Source organism: Psittacula echo (genome assembly GCF_963264785.1).
Source record: "Psittacula echo genome assembly, chromosome: 1".
NCBI lineage: Eukaryota > Metazoa > Chordata > Aves > Psittaciformes > Psittacidae > Psittacula > Psittacula echo.
Window position 1 is genome coordinate 24,874,006 of NC_137735.1, and position 20,093 is coordinate 24,894,098.

A 20,093-nucleotide genomic window follows, 5' to 3' on the forward strand; every position below is an offset into this window, starting at 1 on the left:
TAATAGGTTCCTAGACTACTCCACACCTGCCTCCACTGCAGACCTACTCTTGTGTGGCTAGCAATGTCTTGCCTTGATAGGTAAGCAGCAAAATCATTTTTTAAGACCTGGGAAGTAAAGAATATGTTATTTGCTCCTCTTATAATCCTCTTGATACATAAGTTATGTAACATTTTGTATATATATCTTGTATCATGTGAACAGAATGCAAACCTGGAGCTGATGCTGTGATCCCTGGCTATCATAAGATCATCTTGGATCTGTCAGCTGCTGTTGGGGCTGGGTGGTTTTACGGACAGAAGCAGAGTGGAGTGGGTGCAGTTACAGCAGGTTTTTTGGAGGAGGGGAAGAGAAGCATTGCTTTAAGATGGATTGCCCAAGTGTTATATCTGTAAAAAGTAACACACAGAAAAAAAGGTGTAGTTAGTTATACCTGATTTAAAACTTCTGGTTAGTTGTGGCAGGCTGGCATCAGAGAGAGAATTGGAAGAAGGTAGAGAGAAATTTTATGGCACAGTAAAAATAGTTCCATGTTTACTTTCTTTCCCTGAGCATGTATATATATATAGAGAGAGTATATATATATAGACATCGTTTATAATAATGCCTAATTTTTAAACAATTCCTGACTCCATTATTCATTTGTGGCACATGCTGTAGGGATAGGGACATTATATTATAGATGGACTGCTCAAAGTCCAGATCTTCTTACTCCAGTGAGTGCATTTTTAATTTGTATTAAATAGATGCAACAGTTCTCAAAGACACATGCAGCTTCAGCCTGAATATAATGTCAGTCACCTGATGACAGGCTCATTTCCCAGTTGTGAGGTTCTGCTGATCTGCTTTCTATCTTGGGTTGGTTTTTGCCTGGGAAAATATTGTTTAGAATGCACAGTTGTATTATTTTGCTATTCAGTTGGTCTAAATTCAGCTGAATAAGGAAGTGAAGTAACTGTGGTTTGTGCCTCCGGTATCCACAAGTTCGTGGCAGAGCTGAGTTTGTTGGTTAGCCATCCCCCATGGTCAGCAGATTCTGAGTAATGGTATGCATGCAGTGTGCACAGGTCAGTCAATTGCTCATCAGTTTGTGTATGGCTACATATTAAGCTCTTAAAAGTAACTCCATCAGGAGTTCATCAGGAGGGAAAAATTTGTTTGTATTTTCACAGTTAAATTTTTTCCTTGGATATTCCCCAGGACTGCAGCAGAGGTTAGTCGGTGTATGAGGTGTGGAAAACATTATCTGCTGAGTCTCCTCACCTTGTTCAGAAAGTCCAAATTTGGTGTCTCTTCCTGAAGAACTGCTTTCCTAGCCAATTTCTTAGGATTTTTTTTAATTCATTTTAGGCTTTTCTCCTGGCTGTGCCCTTTTTTTTGGGGGGGAGCATGGGTGGGGAGAAGGGGTGTGTTGTTGGGCTTTGTTTTTTTTTTTCCTTTGCTCAGTTGGCTTCAAATGATCCCTGCTGCCCTGGGACCAAGTGTGAAAGGAGTATGTGGGGCTGAGCTAAAGGAGGGGAAGACAGCAGCGAGCAGGAGGGGGCTGCTGAGTAGATGTTGGAAGGAATAACCCATGAGCACACGCAAGGTCAACCTGGGGACAATACAAGGAAACCAACAGGGAGTTGGGGAAAATCATTGTGACTGGTTGAAGTGAAAGAAGAGGTGGAATGTGACCATTTTTAGACACACACAGGTGTGGCACATCTCACTTTATTCATACACAGGATTCCCACCTTCCTTAAGAAATTATGGATATATTGGTGCTTCTGGTGTTTTTATGTGCATCTTTGGGGATTTGGTAGTGGTTGAAGCTTCAGCAGGTTTGTTGTTGTCACACTCCTGAATGTATTGCGATTCCACCCATCTTCCCTAAAAGCTGATATAAGACTTGTCCTTTGCAGAATGTTTGGTGTGCTAGAAACTATGAGGAATTTTAATTCTATCTGTTAAAATGGTACAAAGATGTTGCCAGAAGCTGAAAAATCAAAAACAGCAGTTTCACCTTAAAAATGCCCTTTGGCCATCAAAAGTTAGGATGAGCTTTTGGGTCACTGCTGTACAAACAGCCCACAGATTAAATTAAGCTAGAAAATATGCTCCAGTAAGCTCACTTTGTATAGTTCAAGTTAAAGCCTTTAAATTAAATGGTATATATATCATAAGTAAATAAATAAAAGCCTAAAAAAATAATCAGGTGGAATATAGGTAGAGGCACACACTTGGACTTAGATTTTTAGAACCAGTTTCACTAATTCCCTTTTTGGGAATGTGGTATGTGCCAAGACTGCAGAAAATAAGAAAAGGGAGTGTGAGTGTATTTTCTCAGTGCAAACTAAGTTATTTATGGTATAATGTTACTCTCATCTAATTAAAGTCTCAGTCTCTTGTCTTGTGAAACTAAATCTTAATTCAGTAATGTGGGGAGCTCTGAATGCCAAATCAGTGTTGTTTCAGTATTCTTGCTTTCTCTGGTACACTGATTGGTCTGTACACTGATACAGGTAGAAAAAAATAGCGACTTATATCCAAGAAACATTTTATAGCGAGACCAAAGGAAGCGTAATGGTATTTGTTACCATCTTGATTTTTACTTTGCTCTTTTTAGATTGGCCAGTCTGAAGTTTACCTTATCAGTCCTGACACAAAAAAAGTAGCAATTGAAAAAAGCTTTAAAGAAATATCCTTTTGTTCTCAGGTAAGATTGCAGTGTATTCTCTCTGGGTTTGTTTTTTTGGTTTTGTTTGTTTGTTTGTTTTGGTTTTTGGGTTTTTTGTTTGGTTTTTTTGTGTGTGGTTTTTTTATTATTTTTATATTCTCCACTTGTAAATGCTCATATACTCCTTCCTGTCTCCTAGCATTTCAAATGGATTCTTATCCCAGCAGTGTCAGTGATTGCTATTGACAAGTTGCTGGTTAATCAGCAATTTTGTAAAACCATGGTTATTTTCTCTTGCTTTACATTGTAAATTCTGAGATAAATACTCACTTCTGTGTGCAATGGATGAATAATATGATCTAGAATGGACACCCTGATCAGCTCTGGTTTAAGATTTCAGCAGGCCTGACACACAGTTGTTCGAAGTCCTGCTTGGCATCTTCACATGGTTTAAATTTCACTAAAATTTCTAATATACTGTGATTTATCATTATGGTTATTGATACACCAGTGTATTGCTTCTCTTTATTTGATTTTAATATTGTTGTGCTATAACATTTAGCAGGTACTAAGATGGTGCTGAGCATAAATGCATTTCTATAAACAGACTCTACCACTGTGCATGCAATTCATAAGTATGAGTTGTTGGGTTTTTTTCTTTAAACAAGCATGGTGCACTGAGGGGATGTGCACTGCGATCACCTAACTCAACTCATCTGAAAGTCTTTTCATAAAAGAAAAAAATTCCCAGCAATTAAAAAAAAACCTTCTTATCATTTTACCAGGATGCAATGTTTATCTACTGTTGCTGGTTGATTATGCCTGAATTTGCATGCCTTTAGGGAAAATAAATGCTTCCATGTGTGATCTTTAAGTCCTATATTAAATAATTTTCATTTTTTAGCTAGCCAAGCTTTTATTTAGATAAACAAAAATGTTTATCCATTTTTCACTATTGCTTTCATTTGCTCTTAGAAATGTAAAGCAATTGTTGACCACTTAAGCAAAGGAGAAGAAAAACAGAGTGAGCTTTTTGCCCCCCTGGTCTTTCTAAAACTGAGTAAAATACATCTTGAATAGCATTTATTCATCTCTGTAAGTGTTTTCCAACGAATCCATTCAAATTGTCATTTAAAAAAAAAGAGGAAAAAAAACCCAACAAGAAAACCCCACCAAAACCAACAAACAACCTTAGACTTAAGTGAAGTTTAAGATTCATGAAGAAATAGAATAGATTTTTAATGGCCAGATGACTTTAATGTAGCTGTAACAGTGATATGGGACCTACCTGTAATGCTGTTGGGCCTTTCATGCTTCTGTTACTTGAAGAAATACTGGCACAAAACACTGAAAGTACATATGACTGCTTCATTACTGTTGTTTTTGTACTAGGGAATTAGACATGTGGATCACTTTGGGTTCATCTGCAGAGAGTCTGCAGAAAATGGAGGCTTCCACTTTGTTTGCTACGTGTTTCAGTGTACAGATGAAGCACTGGTAAGTGCCTAATGGAACAGTAGGCCCTAAAAGTCTTCTGTTGCTCTATGCTCTTTATTTTGCTGAATGTCTTTAAATCCTGCTCTGCTTGGAAATATAATTATTTCAAAAAGGTAACTAACATAGCAGTCTAACATACATGTACTTTATAGTGCATGACCAGCAGGTCGAAGGAGGTGATCCTGCCCCTCTACTCTGCTCTCGTGAGACCTCACTTGGAGTATTGTGTACAGTTCTGGTGTCCTCAACATAAAAAGGACATGGAACTGTTGGAACAAGTCCAGAGGAGGGCCACGAGGATGATCAGGGGACTGGAGCACCTCCCGTATGAAGATAGACTGAGAAAGTTGGGGCTGTTCAGCCTGGAGAAGAGAAGGCTGCGTGGAGACCTCATAGCAGCCTTCCAGTATCTGAAGGGGGCCTACAAGGATGCTGGGGAGGGACTCTTCGTCAGGGACTGTAGTGACAGGACAAGGGGTAACGGGTTAATACTTACACAGGGGAAGTTTAGATTGGATCTAAGGAAGAAATTCTTTACTGTGAGGGTGATGAGGCACTGGAATGGGTTGCCCAGGGAGGTTGTGAATGCTCCATCCTTGGCGGTGTTCAAGGCCAGGTTGGATGAGGCCTTGGGTGACATGGTTTAGTGTGGGGTGTCCCTGCTCATGGCAGGGGGGTTGGAACTACATGATCTTAAGGTCCTTTCCAACCCTAACTATTCCATGATTCTATGATTCTAAAAGTACTAGTATGTATGTTAGTACATAGTACTAACATAAAAGTTACTAAAATGTAACTGACATAGCAAAGGATTTTTAATTTGCTTTGAAGGCAGAAGCTTAAATCCCCTTTAAAGTCCAGTAAAACAAAGTTAAGACTATTCCTCTTTTTGGGAAGAGGATTTCTTCATAGAGCACCCATTCAGAAAATCAGGACTACACTGTGCTTTAGGTCAGGCTAGTGCATCACAACTGCAGTAAGCTTTTTTATCACAGACAAGATAGAGGTAGTATCTTTTATTAGACCACAGTCATAAAATTAGGTGGCCTGGAGTGATATGACTTCACAATGAGTTTTGTCTTCCCTTTGTGTTTGTGTGCAGAAATGGCAGGGGAACAGCTTTTCTTTTTAATCATAACCACATTCCCAAACAAGCATCAGTATTCTAAAAGACTGTCGTGTTTGCATTAAGGAAAACAGAAGCTCAGTGGAAGAGTGAAATTCTGTTCTTTTGCACTCTACTCTTTTCAGGTTGATGAAATCATGATGACATTGAAACAGGCTTTCACCGTAGCTGCTGTGCAGCAGACTTCCAAGGCACAGCCCCAGCTCTGTGAAGGATGTCCTATGCAAAGCTTGCATAAACTCTGTGAAAAGATAGAAGGTGAGGTTTAAAAACTTCCTAGTTGAATATTTCTTCTAGTAATTTTCCTGGGGGACAGTCTTATATGTGAAACTCTATGGGAATGAATGCTTAAAAAGAGCCTGGAACTTGGGATGGAGGGTTGAAAGCCAGTCTTTTTATTTAGCAGACTGCAATGTCAAGTTGTCTGTAAGGTAATAAGAATTTTCTAAACAAAGGTTAAGCTCCTTTCTTATATTTTAGTTGAATTTTTGAAAACTAATAGAGTCTAAATATTACTGAATTGCATCTAGCATGGCTCTATTAGCCACATAAATGCTGAAAATTGCAGGTAAGAAACTCCTTAAGAATATATGCTGCAACAGCTTTGACCTCCTGTCCTGTGGAATCCACTTAAATACCAGCATTACACTACCATAAACATGAACTGAACAGTATGCTTTTTATTCATGTTTGTGGTGTTGATTTATGCCCCTTCATGAAAGTGCAACAGTTAAGAGTTTTAGGTGTTGCTCAGAAAACAAGTTTAAAGGAAAAAAAACCAAACAGAACCTCTTTGCATTTCAGCAAATTTCACAGTTGGGTTTTGTTTGTTTAAGTATTATCTTGAGTGAATAAAGGGCAACAGCAGCTTGTCAGATCACGTGACAGTAGCTTGTTGGACTAAAACCTATCTAGTATTAATTTGATGAAACTGGAGAACTTCCAAAAGCATTTTTCACTCTATTTTGGTCTTCAACTAGCTATGATTTTTGAGTAATTTCTTAAAGGCAAAGGATTCTTAATGCCTTTAATCATGCCATCTGGTTAAATATATCATCTGCTTCTGAAGGAGAAATGCCATGATCAGAAACTGAAGTACAAAATACTGTTGATAGTCTGCTCTTTTTCCACAGAAAATAGAGGAAGAGAAATTAATCCAGGATGAGAGCAGGAAAAATAATCTGAACGAGAGTAGTCTGCTTTAGACTGTCGGTCAGTAAATGTTGTCAGCGAGAGGCAAAGCAAGAAATTTACTAATATGTAATAAATTTACTCTTTTTCAGAAGAGGCTAAGGTATACAAATTGGAGAAAATCAATGGAAATCATATTTATACCATTAGCAAAATCTAAGTAGTACTGCATAAACCACCAGCAAAGCAGTCTGCTAAAATGCAGTCGATTGTGGGTTTATTTTATCTTGTGTGATAATGGAATCTTCAACTAAGAGTATAATCCTGGTCTGCTCAGTAAATCTCCTCGTTACAGAGTTCATGTCCCTCATTTTAAAGACATGAGTTCACTAACAGCTTTAAATTAACCTAGAGTTCTTTCTAATGCCCCATTATGAAATCACTGCAATGGGTCAGCTTGAATAACTGACAAGCATATTTATGTTGATTGATTAATTCTGACAAATTTCACCCTGTGATTTGTTCCTTTTTATTCTTATTGGCAGGGTTACACCCTTCTAAGACTAAATTAGAACTACAAAAGCATCTAACAACACTAAATAACCAGGAGCAGGCCTCTGTTTTTGAAGAGGTTAAGGTAAGCTCTATGTTTCCTACAAGATTTCAAAGCAATTGATGTTTTTGCTAGCATCAGCATCAAGCACCAAAGTTGTGGGGTTTTTTGTGAATTATCTTCATTTAATAGACTGTTAATCACCTTGTGCTTTAATTTCAATATCATTATTTTTTAGAGCTGTTAAAAACTTGTCCTGTTATAACAATGACTCATTTTACTTGTTTTTCTTCTGCTTTCAATGAAAAAAGTTGACTTCTCTCTGAGTAAAAATGCACACATTTTTTGCGGGTGAAAGCAAAATAACTTACACTGTGAGAACATTCAACTGTTAATTTGACCAAACCAAATTACTGTAACATTCCCAGATCAAAAAAAAATCCTGCTTAAAATTTATCCTTGGTCTTAATACTTGTCAAACTAACTAAAAAAGTTTAACTTTCTATCTTCTGAATTAAATCCATTTTAGCACAGAGGAAAGCATAGCTGGATGTAAGACAGATTAACATTGTAGGAAATCGCTTTGGGATTGACACACTATTGAAGATTAGGGAATTTCAGACTTTTTAAAAATAATATTTCCTTCCTCTCTTGAGTCATTTCAGTCTCTTTGTGTGTTTCCTTGTGGCAGTTCATCATCCAGTACCAAATTTGGAAGTTATTCTGAGGGACTGATTCCATGACCTAATTAATTTCTTAGTATATAGTAGCTAGCTGGCATTGTTGCCTTTTAGTATTCTGTACACATTTTAAAGGTCTAAAGCTTCTAGTAGTCACAGGAAACTGTTAATTGATTCTGATGAGAGTCTGCAAATGTTCAACTTGGTCAAACCAAGGGGATGTCTCTCTTGTCTGCCTTTTTCAGCTGATTTTTTTGAGTTGGACTGCTTGAAATTTTAGTTGTAGCATTCTCAGAGCTCCATATGTTGTAACCATGATTTGCATTTTTCGATAACTGTCCTTCTAAAGATATTTTTATTAATCTGATGTGCTACCTTGGCATTACCTAATTCATAAGGTATCCGCTGCATTACGTCATTAGTCTTAGAACAGCATATACTTTTCAAAAGTTAGGTTTCTGGGGTTAAATTCTATAATAACTTGTTCTAAAAACATTTTCATTTACAATAGTTCAGATCTAAATAGAATACAGCAGGGAAACATGTTCACCTTGTGCACTGATTTTTAAAATACCTGTGTAATTTCCTGAAACTGAAATGTCCAGTGAGGTTTTCTAGCAGAAGGGTTTTGCAGCAGAACCACAGTATTTTGGTTTTCATTACATCAAAAGCTGATTGGCAAAAATATTTTTTATGTCTTAATATGCTTGTGACAATTTAATACCTCCAGAGTTGTCCTTTCATGTGAATTCTGCTGTGTATGAAGTGAGGTCAAGTGTTTCCATACCTGTGTCCTGCTTTGCCTGGGACACTGGTGTCCTCTGGTGGACTGGAGTAGCAGCATTAACCAAGTTAAACTGGTTCTTACCTTAGTGATGTATTGACAGTGACAAGATGAAAAGAGTAAATATTTGCTAACTGGTATACAAATGTATAATTACTGTGCTTGTGGTGTTTTCAATTAAAGAAATTAAGACCAAGGAATGATCAAAAAGAGAATGAGTTGGTTATCTCTGTTTTGAGAAACATGTATGAAGAAAAACAGAAGGACCATGTCCACGTTGGAGAAGCAAAACAGGTAAGTAATCATTAAGTTTTAGTTCATGTAAGGAGAATCCATGAAAAAAAAAACTCCATTCCATTTTTATATCTTTCCAAAGGCAAATTTCCGTCACTGGCATTTTGGAACTTCAGACTGCCGGGAACAGTGAACGCTGGTTTTGCTTATGATTCATAGGCTGTTGTTCTGTGCCACAACAGGCATATCTGATTTTGAGGTACCCAGTACAGTCTGATTTCAGGCCTAGGAGATAAGTATGTGAACAAGGTAGACCACTGATCTGGTTGTTGCTTTCTTCTCACTGCAATGAAAATTCATTGTGTGTGAGAGAACGAATTTGTAATTGCTCTTGGATAGTCTGTGGCGTTTGCCATCCCGCTGTCTGTATGAGTTAGTGTCCTGACAACAGAATGGATTTGATTCTTGATAAAGACTTAGATTTACTTAATAGCTGGAAGTTACTTCTTGTGTACAAACTACCGTTGGAAGTGGCCTCAAGGAGGAGTAGCTGAGTAGGATTGCTGCAGAAACCACATCTGCAGCTCATCCATTTCTGCAGAGTTTTCATTCTGTATCAGGGTGAATCAGTGCTGTTTAACTGGCTATTTATACAGCACAGTGAAGATTTTTCAGAAGGGGTTAGTGATTTGGCATGCCTTGCTTTGTGACTAACTAACTAACTTGAGACACCTCGGGGACATTTGTGTTTGAAAGAGGATCAGCACCAGTTCTCTGAAAACTTTCAGTTCCATTTATTTGACCCTTTTAAAAATCTTGGCTGTCACACCACTGCTGGCTGGTAATTCCACCATGATGACTGCTGTTGTCCATTTGTGATATAAACTAGCAAGTAAATATATGGAGTGTAATGAGACCCAGAAGAAATTCGGGACATAGCAGCAAGTCTTTATTTACTGTTTGTTCACTTTGCTAATCTCTTCTTTATGGCTTACTGGCTAACTATTGACCTCCCTGAGGAAGCAGGAAGAAAATTTTGCATGTTTTGTTCTCTGATTTTTTGCCTTGGGCATCTCACCAGAAATATGCTTTTAAGAAAAGAGCATTGTAGTTGTGGTATGACAGGAAGAAACATTGCCTGAGGTCCTCTATCATCATACCTGAAATATTTTTATTTAGTCTAATGCCAGCCGATTATCGAATAGTTGTCAGTCGTGAATGGCTTGGAAATAGGGATATAGGAAGCAAGATAATATCTTGATATGTCTTCAGTGTGATTTGAAAATCCCTAAGGCCTGCTGCAGTCTGTTTACTCAGTTCCTGGAACCAAAATTGGTTAATCTAACGTTTGCAAAGATGCCAATGCTGTAACAACAGAGTTGACTTGCCCTTAGCCCATCATTTGTCTTAGCACAACATTTTATATTTACTCTGATAATTTATCTCCAGTGCTGTGTAATAGCAGATACCTTTGAACATGTACACTGGCAGTGTTATTTGTCTCAGCAATTAGTAACCCGTAACACCCTGATGTCCCTGTTCCCTTCTTTTCTGAAAAGGTATTCACTTTACAGCTTTTCATAATTCTTTTTTTTCCGAATATTTAAATCAGGAGAGGGAAAAATGTAAAAAAAAAACCAACCTCAAAACCTGATACTGGTACATAGATTTTATGTAACAAAAATGACCTTCAAATTAAGTGTCTTTTTCATAAGAATGTAATAGCAGGCAGCATCAAATTTGTCCTTTGTGGATAAAATGAGTGAAGGTAAAAAGAAGATAAGCATTCGGAGCTCTGAAGTTAGAGCCAAAAAGATAGAGCAGCCTCAAGATGAACCCCCAAGACAACACTGAAAATTGTGCTCTGGTATCAGCTGCAGGTATTAGGTTTGGATGGTAATATGTGCATCATAGAGTCATTTTTGTATTTGCTACGCTGGTCTTTGCAAGCACTAAAAATGAACTGAAATATTTAAAAAGCAAAACTCTCAATAGACTGTTAGCTTTAAGATGGAAGTATTTCTACTGGTGAAATATATAGAAAAATTAGATTGTTATACATCTTCCTGACCTTTAAGAAGCCCTGTTTTAATATAGTGGAGACACTTAAGAGTTTTTGTTAATCGTGAGCTTCACCATTTTTGATTTATTTCTTGGCAAGAAAAGTAAATCCATTCAGCGATCTCTAATTTGTCACACTTAAACATTTTAAAATTAAAGAAAATTTTCCAACACAACCATAAATCCTTATTGAAGGGGCACTTCTTCTGAAGCCACTACACTCAACACATTTCCTTTAGGAGATTTCCTGGTCTTATGTTAGGATAGTTTGTTAAATTTCAGTATAAGTATCAAAAGATCAAAAGGCATGAAATGCCAAGGACACCAGGAGAAAGTATTGATCCAGGTTATGGAAGCCTTCAGACTGTTCACTGAGATCCTGCTCCATGCTGTTGAGTATTTCACATTTATATTTTTAAACACTTGCAGACTTCACAACCCCCTGCTGAGAATGCTGTAAATGAAGTGCCCAGCACTGCTTCGAGATTCAGATTAGATATGTTAAAGAACAAAGCAAAAAGATCTCTGACAGAATCATTTGAAAGCATTTTGTCACGTGTAAGTATCATCATGTTTATTGCCTCTGAACATAATTTCATTGTTTTATTTATTTGAATGATAGAAAAGTAATATTTGTTATCTTTCCAGCTTGAATGCCAAGCAGCAAATATTAAAGGAACAAAAATTTGGCAGTCTCATTTCTCATCAAAGACTTAGTACAGTTTATTGGCTCATAGACATGCAACTAGTAGTGACAAAACAAGGCTTTCAAAGCTTATTTCAGACATTGTATCTAACCTGCTTCCATGAAACAAATGATGGCAAAAGCATGTTCTCCCTGTTATTATTATGCACATAGGGAAGATTTTTAGTTACTTCCCAGCCAGCATTTCTAGAGTTCACCCCTGTAAAATTCTGCTGTGAGCATGTTCAGTGTATGAAACATAACGTTAGTGGTGCTACACAAAGTATAGTAGCTACTGTTGTAATTTTTGCCAGTTTGTCCTGACTGGCATAAGGTGTTTTCACATAAGCACAGCTGTATATTGATTGCATTTTCATTGTCTATTTTAATGGAAGTTCTTTATTTTTATTAGATCTGAGGCATTTTGCCTGATCTTGAAGGAGAGAATAGTCACTATTGTGAATAATTATAACATTTTGTATTTTACCTAGAATAACAGCTCAAAGAGAACATAAACCTTAACTTCAGAACATAAAAAAATGATACCGTTTAAGGTGAGAAAGATAGAAATTCCATAGTTGTGTCAGCTTATAAGAACCCAATAGTATGTTTCTTGATATTTCTTTTGGTTACATGAAAACATTATAGAAAAATACTGTTGAACAGATTATGCAAAAATATTTATGCTTTCTGATTTGTAGGCTTTGAAATGATAATATCAGAAATGATGTTCTGTTGTGTATTAAATTTATATGGTTTTAAGAGCTTTATAAACCTTCTTGTTTCTTTTTATCTTGGTAAGAAGTACCTAGTGTGAAAATTTCCCATTTGGAATTCAGAAGGTACTTTAACAGTAGTTACAGTACATGTGTTCAATATGTGATTATGTACATATCATGGAAAGCACATAATTTCCCATGAGAATTCCTCAATTCCACCAGATCCTTTAGAATATCCTGAATGAAGCCTTTGTTTCTCACAAGGACAAAGGCTGTTCTTAGACATTTCAGGAAATATAATTGGATACTGTCTTTGAAAATTAAAGATCCTGACTATACTACACAAATCTTTTTTTGGTATTCGTATACATCATAATCCTAACTGTTGGTGTGCTTTGTCTCTGCAGGGCAGTAAAGCCAGAGGTCCACTGGACAGTGCTGGTGCTGTGGATTTGGACAGCTCTGTATCCCGTTCCTTAAGCGGCACACGTAAAGTAAGTAAAGTCTGGGGTGAATGTATATACTTGGAAACTTCAGATAATATGCCCTGAAACAACTAGTCAGATGTGAAATGTGGTTACCAACCACTCATATAACTGTTCTGTTCTAGCATCTTGAATTTTGTTTTGATTATTTTTTGGGAGTAAGCAAGCTAACTGATTGTATGTGAAAGGAAATAAACTGTAGAGCAATCAAACAATATGATAAAAACAGTATCACAGAGTAGGGAGGTAAGAATATCTTTTTCTTCCTACCTGCAAAAGTCTTTTTGCCACTTGCTTATCCATAGGGTCTGTCTTTATTCCTGTACCAAGTCCCTCTGAGGGTGACAGGGCTGCATTCATTGCAGGCAGCCTCTTGGATCAATGACTGCCTTTCCCTTTGCCCCATGTCATCCCTTCCTTCCACTCTCCTGGCCTCCAGCTTGAAGCAATATTTAAATTTTTTAGAATTTGCTAGTTGATTATCCAAATCATTTTTCATGTATGGAATTTGTCAGAATGTGTGCAAGTCCTCTGAGGGACAGCTTGAGCAAAATAATTTCCTAGTTTACTCTGGTAACAGACTTTCAGGCTAAGAAATAACAGTCATGTCAATACAATGGTGACATGTAAGATGCTGTTATCTGTAGAGCTTCACTGGAGATTTCCATACTGTTTGACAAGATGGGACTCTTAGTAAATCTGTGTTTCTGTTCTCCGGAAGTTTCAAGTTGCTTTCAGACTTTTCATTCTGTTCCCCATGCTATAAAAAGAGAGCAGTGCAATTGGGTCTCTATTTGAAATAGAAAAGCCATGTTACTGTAAATAAACATATATTTTTTATGTATCTTATTGTGTGAGTCTATATGTGTGAAATAAAATATTATATAAATCATCTGAATCTTGCAAGAATGTGCAGTAAAATAAATGCAATAATTGCCATGCTGCAGATCCTAATCTGGTTGGTTTCAGCCCTGAAAGTGCATAGTGTGAATGCAGCATTGCATTAATCAGAAGCATAAAACTCAAATAAAAGGTTGAGTAATTTCCCCTTTTGCATGGTTAGAAAGCTTTTAGTCTGAATAAAACAATAGAAACAAGCAGCATAGAAGAAGCCAGCCTTCTTCCGTGGGGGCAGCCTAGTACTCTGCAGGTTTGGATACAGCTGTTGATTTTTCTCTAGTGCCTCATCACCTATGGACTCCTGACTTCAGGTAGTGAAGAATCTATTCTTACTGCTTATGTTTTTGAAAGAACGGCCAGCTCTGCAAGAAACACATGAGGTGGTCAATGAAGAAATATGCATGGTTTTGGACTGAAACAGGCATCTAGGCATAGGAATGTTATATTCTCAGATGGGGTGCAATCGATATAGTACTCTGAAATGTCACCCTTTTCATTGCTGTCACTGTTACCCAAATATTACTCTTCTGTACTGTTCTGACCCCATTTCTTCTGAGTTGTATTTGATATACTGTAAAATACAATTATTCTCAAAATTACTTTTCCTCTGTAAAATGGAGACTGTGATTTTTTGACCTAAATAATTAATAACAAAGAGATAAACCATCAAAGATTCTTTCTTTAGGCTATCATGACAAAATATGCAAGTTTAAAGAAGATCTCTGGGATGTGAATAATGATATGAGACTGCAACCTCAAAGATTGGTAACTCTTGATAAGATTGATAACCTTATATTTTGCACTGCTAGGAAGCACCATTGTATGAAAAGGAGAAAGACAGATTTCCTGCACTTCCTACAGAAAACACTGTCAAGACCAGTGAATCAGTGGGTGATCTCTTCAGCGATGCAGATGATTCTCCAATTGAGCAGTTACCTCAGCAAAGCTTTCGGAGGCGGGCAAACACACTGAGTCATTTGCCAACAGAAAGCCAGGAATCTCTGGTACCTGTTGAAACATCACCGTCTGTTCCACAGAGGAAACTTATGAGGTATCACTCAGTGAGCACAGAGACTCCTCACAAAAGAAAGTAAGACTTACAAAAAGCAGGCTATGGTTTTGTTTGTTGAGGACATATTTTGGGATGATAATTGCACACCAGGTATGTCCTCTTAATGGATAAGAAATGTATCACAGTAGTGTGTCACTCACTGGAGGTTTGTAGGTATTCTGTTTAAAAACACTTTTAGCCCTGTGTACTCCACAGGGGAGAGAAAACATAAGATGATGTAGTTCCACAGTATAAGTGTAAGCACAACATAGGATTGCTCCTATGGGGTTTTATTGTATTTTTTCAAGCAATATTCCTTAATGTTGGTTGTTTCGCTCTGCAAGCAGTATAAAGAAATGCTACTTCTTATTGTCTATAGAGAAAATTCTGGTAGCATTTGTGATCCTGAAAACCTTACTAGTTGGTGAATTCACGTGTGACTTCAAAATAACACAAAAACTGACATAAATTGCCTAATTCTTGATAGAGGTGAGGCTCCTGTCTAACTTTTCAACAAGCCTATATAGATTTTACTCATAAAAACAAGTTACTGCTTGCCTTCATGCTAATATTCTTCAAACTGTCCTCCTTCAAAAGCCTGCCTCCACATCTCTAAAGTCTCCTCTTAACTTTATGGCAGTTTTCTTTGCTCCCTATATCTGGCTTTTCCCAATTACTATGGAAACACTGTCTGTAGGCTTCTGTTTTGCTGCCAAGATGCTCGTTTACACAAGTTAGACAGTAGGAAATCTGTATGCATTCCAGCTCATTTTTTCTCTGCAGGAGGTGGGGCAGTAAAAAAACACGCCTGCATGTTTTGCAGGCACAGGTGATGACAGTGAAAAAAGGAGAATTATAGTATTTGACATGAAACATGACCTGGGTTGCCTTTTTGTCCCTTCTTTGAACCTTTTTAATTCTATAATACTAGAAATTTTTTGTAGTGCAATTTAAGACTTGTAGTGTTTGTTGAGAGTTGCCCTGCTATTTGTAGCTGCTTGTTCAATCAATTCTTATTGTACTGTAGGAATGCAGCTAGAAATTAAGTATGTTTTTAATTTCCTTGGTTATTTTTATTTGGGTTTGATCGTGTAATTCTTAGTAACACCGACTGTGCATGCTCCCTCACATAAAGCAAAAAGAAATCACCACTGCTTCCCTTTTTAGCAAATGTATAGAACTAGAGGAAATGGAAAACTTAGAAGAAAAGTATACTTAAAGTTCTCAAAAATCACTGGCATTACAGACTTTTAACGAGTCTTGTGCATTTTATAAGTGTTTTTGAACAGCTTACCTCAATTCTTCAATTGTTTCCAAAGTGTAAGTAAATTCAGTTCTTCATGTAGCATTTCACTTCTCATCCATTAGAACTCTTGATCGTATGCCTGGCTTTATCATAGAAACCAGGAGGAAGTGCATATGAGGGAGAAGAAAGGGGTGTGTCAGTGACAGTTTTTTGGGAGTTTATTTTAAATACAGTCATACGCTGAAATGCCTTGCTGAAGCCTGTAAGTGTGTATTTGGGACTTTGCTGATTGGGTTAAAATGTTCAGCCTCTTACACTTACTGCATTAACTGTGAAAAACATAGGAACTGGCTCATTTGTATAGGCCAGGTCTCTTTCAGAGATTAGAGAAGTGATTTCCCTTTTTTTTTTTTTTTTTTTCCCCTTTCTCCCTTTTTCCTCTCTTTCTTTGTTTTGTTCTTTGTGCCACCTCAACTCCATCACTCTGGTTGGAATCCCACTATACAGTTTGAACACATCTGTTGGTGAATCTAAAAGTTCTTCTGGTCAACTTGCGCGTTCTCCTACTCTAACTCGTCTTAATCCTTCAGCCTCTTCACCCAACTTCTTTAAATATCTAAGGCATAATTCAAGCGGAGAACAAAGTGGGCAATTTACGCAAAAGAGGTGAGCTAGCTAGCATAGTTTGGGGAAGTGTTTGTTTTACCATGTCATAAATGTGAAGCAATAGTGTAAATAATTTAATATAGACCAAAGGTCGTAGATCTTTATGGGAAGGGGGACTAACTGCTCTACTACTGAATGCAGAACTGCTATCCATGTAATTTTTTTCTTTAATAAATGAAATTCTTTCAGACACATGGACACATGACTTGCTTTGGAATAACTGGCTCTAAAGAAACTTGTTATGCAGCAGACAGCAGCACTACTTAAATTGTGTGAGGAATAAGTTGCCAAGAACCTGTGATTCAGCTCACTTTGTCCTTCCTGAATCATTCGGTTCTGTTCTGCTTTGTTCGTGATAACACATAAACATATTACTACTCTTTTGTGCCTGACATTAAGGGCAAATTGGCAAAGTTAAATAAATGGGGCAAGACGTAGGACTGTGGACAGCTGATACAAAGAAAACCCACAAACAACCAAAAATCACAAACAGAAAAACACTCCCCCCAAAACCCAAACCCAAGAATAAGCAATCAAAAAACCCCAACCACCAGCTTATGTATTTGTTTTCGTTCCTTTGAGCAATATCAAATAATACTTTTCTGTGCCTCCTTTCTTAGAAATTCTTTATGTATAGAGAATGTTGAGCAAAGGACATTAACCCGTCATTTCCCTGAAAATCTGAAACAAGTAGCTCCCTAAGAATCTTAACCATGCAACTCTTTCTGAAACCCCTTGAGCTAAAACTGTTTATTTTAGCTCAAAAGGCTAATGAGACCAAACATCCTTGGAAGTGCTGTTAACAGTCATTGACCATTGGCAGGCAATTTTTATTGCTGTTGCTGTTTATTGTTTGGTTTTGTTCTCTCAGGTGAAGGTTTCCTGTTTTCCCAAAGTGTTGATTCTTCTGACCGTGAGAAAATACCCAATTGAGAACCTTGTTTCACCAGTTCCTTCAGTTATATTTGTGGACTAGCATCTCTTTAATTTAGCTTCACCTCAGAAGTATGGTGTAGGAAATGAGTTTACAATGTCCTCTTTAGTCTTCATTTTAATAAGACTTACTTGAATCCTGAAGATTAAACTCTCAAAAGCAGATTTTTCCAAGTAGATTTGGTAATGATTCGGCATGCAGAGTAGCAGCTTCTTCCCTTTCCCTGTCATTTAAGGGTATACCATATCAAACCTCTAAGAAACAAGACTGAAAATGGAAATTTATAGAGATTATCAAATGGGCTAATGAGTTTAAATCAGTAAGGTCAAACTACCTAAATTGACTGTATTCTGTAAGTGAAATTACCATGTAATTGTGATGGATTTACAATATGATTTTAAGAAAAACCTCTTTGCAGGGCACACCTTATCGCCTTCATGCTCAATACCATCTGCTAAAGAAGAGCTTCACTTCATACTAGTGCTTATCTCAGGGTATCTCCATCCCACTCACATCTTCAGGTGACAGTGCTAAATGCCATCCAGATATATAATTTGTGGATTATCAGAAGCAGTTCTTTTTTAAACTTAGTTTTTCAGGAGTAAATTCTCCTACTCGCCTATTTTTGTGTACTCTTCTGGGAAAAGGTCTTGTAGTGTCATTAGCCAAATAATTTTATATCTTTTAATTCCATGCAAAACCTGTTCATTATCTGAGTTGTTCTCACTTCCATCTATTGGCATTCTTCTGAGCATGTTGGGGGCTTGTTATTTTAAAAGGGAGCGGCAGTATGTTGGCCAGAAGACTGCTGATGAAATTTGATTAGTGTTCCTGTCTGTTGCATAAATACAGCCACAGTCCTAAATGATCACTCAGAAGGCTCAACTTTTAACTTAAAAGTTCCAAGCTTGTCTATTAATGTGTCACAGAATGTTTTTTGCCCAAGTCTTAGTTTTCATTTGCCACTACAATGATTATCAGCATCAGCTTTTCCTAACCTTTTCCCCCAAACTTAGTCATTGAAACTGGTATTTAAGTAAATGTGCAATGATAAAGTTGGCATCAGTTCCGATTAGATTAAAGGAATTTACTTGAAACATGCACTAAGTATCTTGGAATATAGCAAAGAATAGTAACTTCACTGGAAGTACATTTATTTATATTGGAACATTTTAGTTTGCCCAAACAAATATGTATTTCAAAGTAGCACATTATTAGCAATTTCAGTTTTGACTTTGGTTTCCTTGATATTCAGGCCTTCAGGATTAAGCTGCTTTTTGTTTGAAATTTAGCAGTATGTATTATTTTTATTCTGTGGATTTATACTTCTTTGTTCTAAACTATACTTTTCCCAACTGCACTCTCAGCATCTCCTACCGTACTGCCTTAAGGAAAAAGCTTCATTCTTCCTCTTCTGTGCCAAATTTCTTAAAATTTCTGGCTCCTGTAGATGAAAATAACACCTCTGACTTTAGGAGCACAAGGTAGGGTTCTCTCTTAAAGCCTGCAGGTAAAACTGTTTTCAAAGGTTTCTTTCAACTATTTCAAATGCTTCTTGCACTTGCAAAATGTGATTTGTGCAACAGTTCACTTGCATGTATTCTGCATGTGATTGCTGTCAAAAGGATGGAGCTGTACCAGACTCCTTTCCCATTATGGTTGCAGAACTTAGCCATTTTTATGTGATAATGATCATACAACTTCCACCTATGCACTTCAGTGATTATTCCTGCCAAAGCATTGTATTAGCAGTTTTCAGTTAAGAGTATATACATGGTTCATCCTAAGTAGGATGGAATAAGCAATGAATAAAGATGTTAACAACTGAAAGTTACTAATGGGATTTTTAATAGGAAAACAGCATTGCTGTTCACTATTTCGTTTGATATTCTGAACACAAAGCTTTGTATGTAGTTTGTGGATTGCATCAAATGAGTAACATACAAGGTTCCTAAACACTATTCCAAAGGTTGTTGTCTATTTCAAATGGTGACTTGTGAACACAAAGGGCAAAAGTTTTGCTTCAAGTCTGTGTTGTGGATGAACATATTACATACCCAGTTCACAGGAGGTTGCAAATTTAGTTGGTGTTTATAAAGCTCCTTGATATATGCTGATAAAAGGTATCAGCAGTTCTTTGTGCCTCCTATGAATAATTACTAGATTTTCTGGATGGCATTTAAATAGAATGGTAAAAATATAATATGGTGTATGTGTCTTTAATGCATTGGGTTTCATACACTGCTGCAGAGAAAGTTGAGAATTGATTAAAACTGGAGAAGAGCTGCCAGGCCCTTTTGGTGAACCTGTGTGATGTTTGCAACCTTGTATAAATCTGCTGCCACAAAGCAAGCTTCACTCACTAAGAGCTTGACCCAGCATGTGCACAGCACACTACACTCTGTAGCTGATGGTCACTGTTGTTACATTCACTGAAGGCTGTCACTGTTGATAGCAGATTCAGGCAAACTACTCACGAGCCATTCTGTGTTCACTATTTTAGCGGCTATGACTCCAAACACAGCCAGCAGGCCATTGGTGAGGACAGCCCTGTAAGAACACGACGGCATTCGTGGAGGCAACAGATATTCCTGCGAGTGGCAACCCCTCAGAAAGCATGTGATTCTCCCAGTCGATATGATGGTAAAGTCTGTGTTCATTTGCTTCCATGAATGTTGTTAG

At 37.2% G+C, this 20,093-nt stretch overlaps 1 protein-coding gene across 4 annotated transcripts in view; it reads left to right on the plus strand.

The window, feature by feature from the left end:
* TBC1D1 (TBC1 domain family member 1) overlaps window positions 1-20,093 on the plus strand; it is a gene marked incomplete at its 5' end in the record, with an annotated part of 97,600 nt that overhangs the window by 44,257 nt on the left and 33,250 nt on the right. Inside the window, 11 exons of one of the 4 annotated variants that reach the window (XM_080622072.1) lie at window positions 2,609-2,698; window positions 4,052-4,156; window positions 5,408-5,540; window positions 6,959-7,050; window positions 8,614-8,724; window positions 11,155-11,283; window positions 12,537-12,632; window positions 14,324-14,565; window positions 16,319-16,477; window positions 18,779-18,895; window positions 19,915-20,054. In XM_080622072.1, coding sequence (XP_080478198.1) covers window positions 2,609-2,698; window positions 4,052-4,156; window positions 5,408-5,540; window positions 6,959-7,050; window positions 8,614-8,724; window positions 11,155-11,283; window positions 12,537-12,632; window positions 14,324-14,565; window positions 16,319-16,477; window positions 18,779-18,895; window positions 19,915-20,054 — 1,414 coding nt within the window. Of the gene's footprint in view, window positions 1-2,608; window positions 2,699-4,051; window positions 4,157-5,407; window positions 5,541-6,958; window positions 7,051-8,613; window positions 8,725-11,154; window positions 11,284-12,536; window positions 12,633-14,323; window positions 14,605-16,318; window positions 16,478-18,778; window positions 18,896-19,914; window positions 20,055-20,093 lie in introns of all 4 variants that reach the window. The other 3 variants (XM_080622070.1, XM_080622071.1, XM_080622073.1) reach the window with 3 other exon arrangements.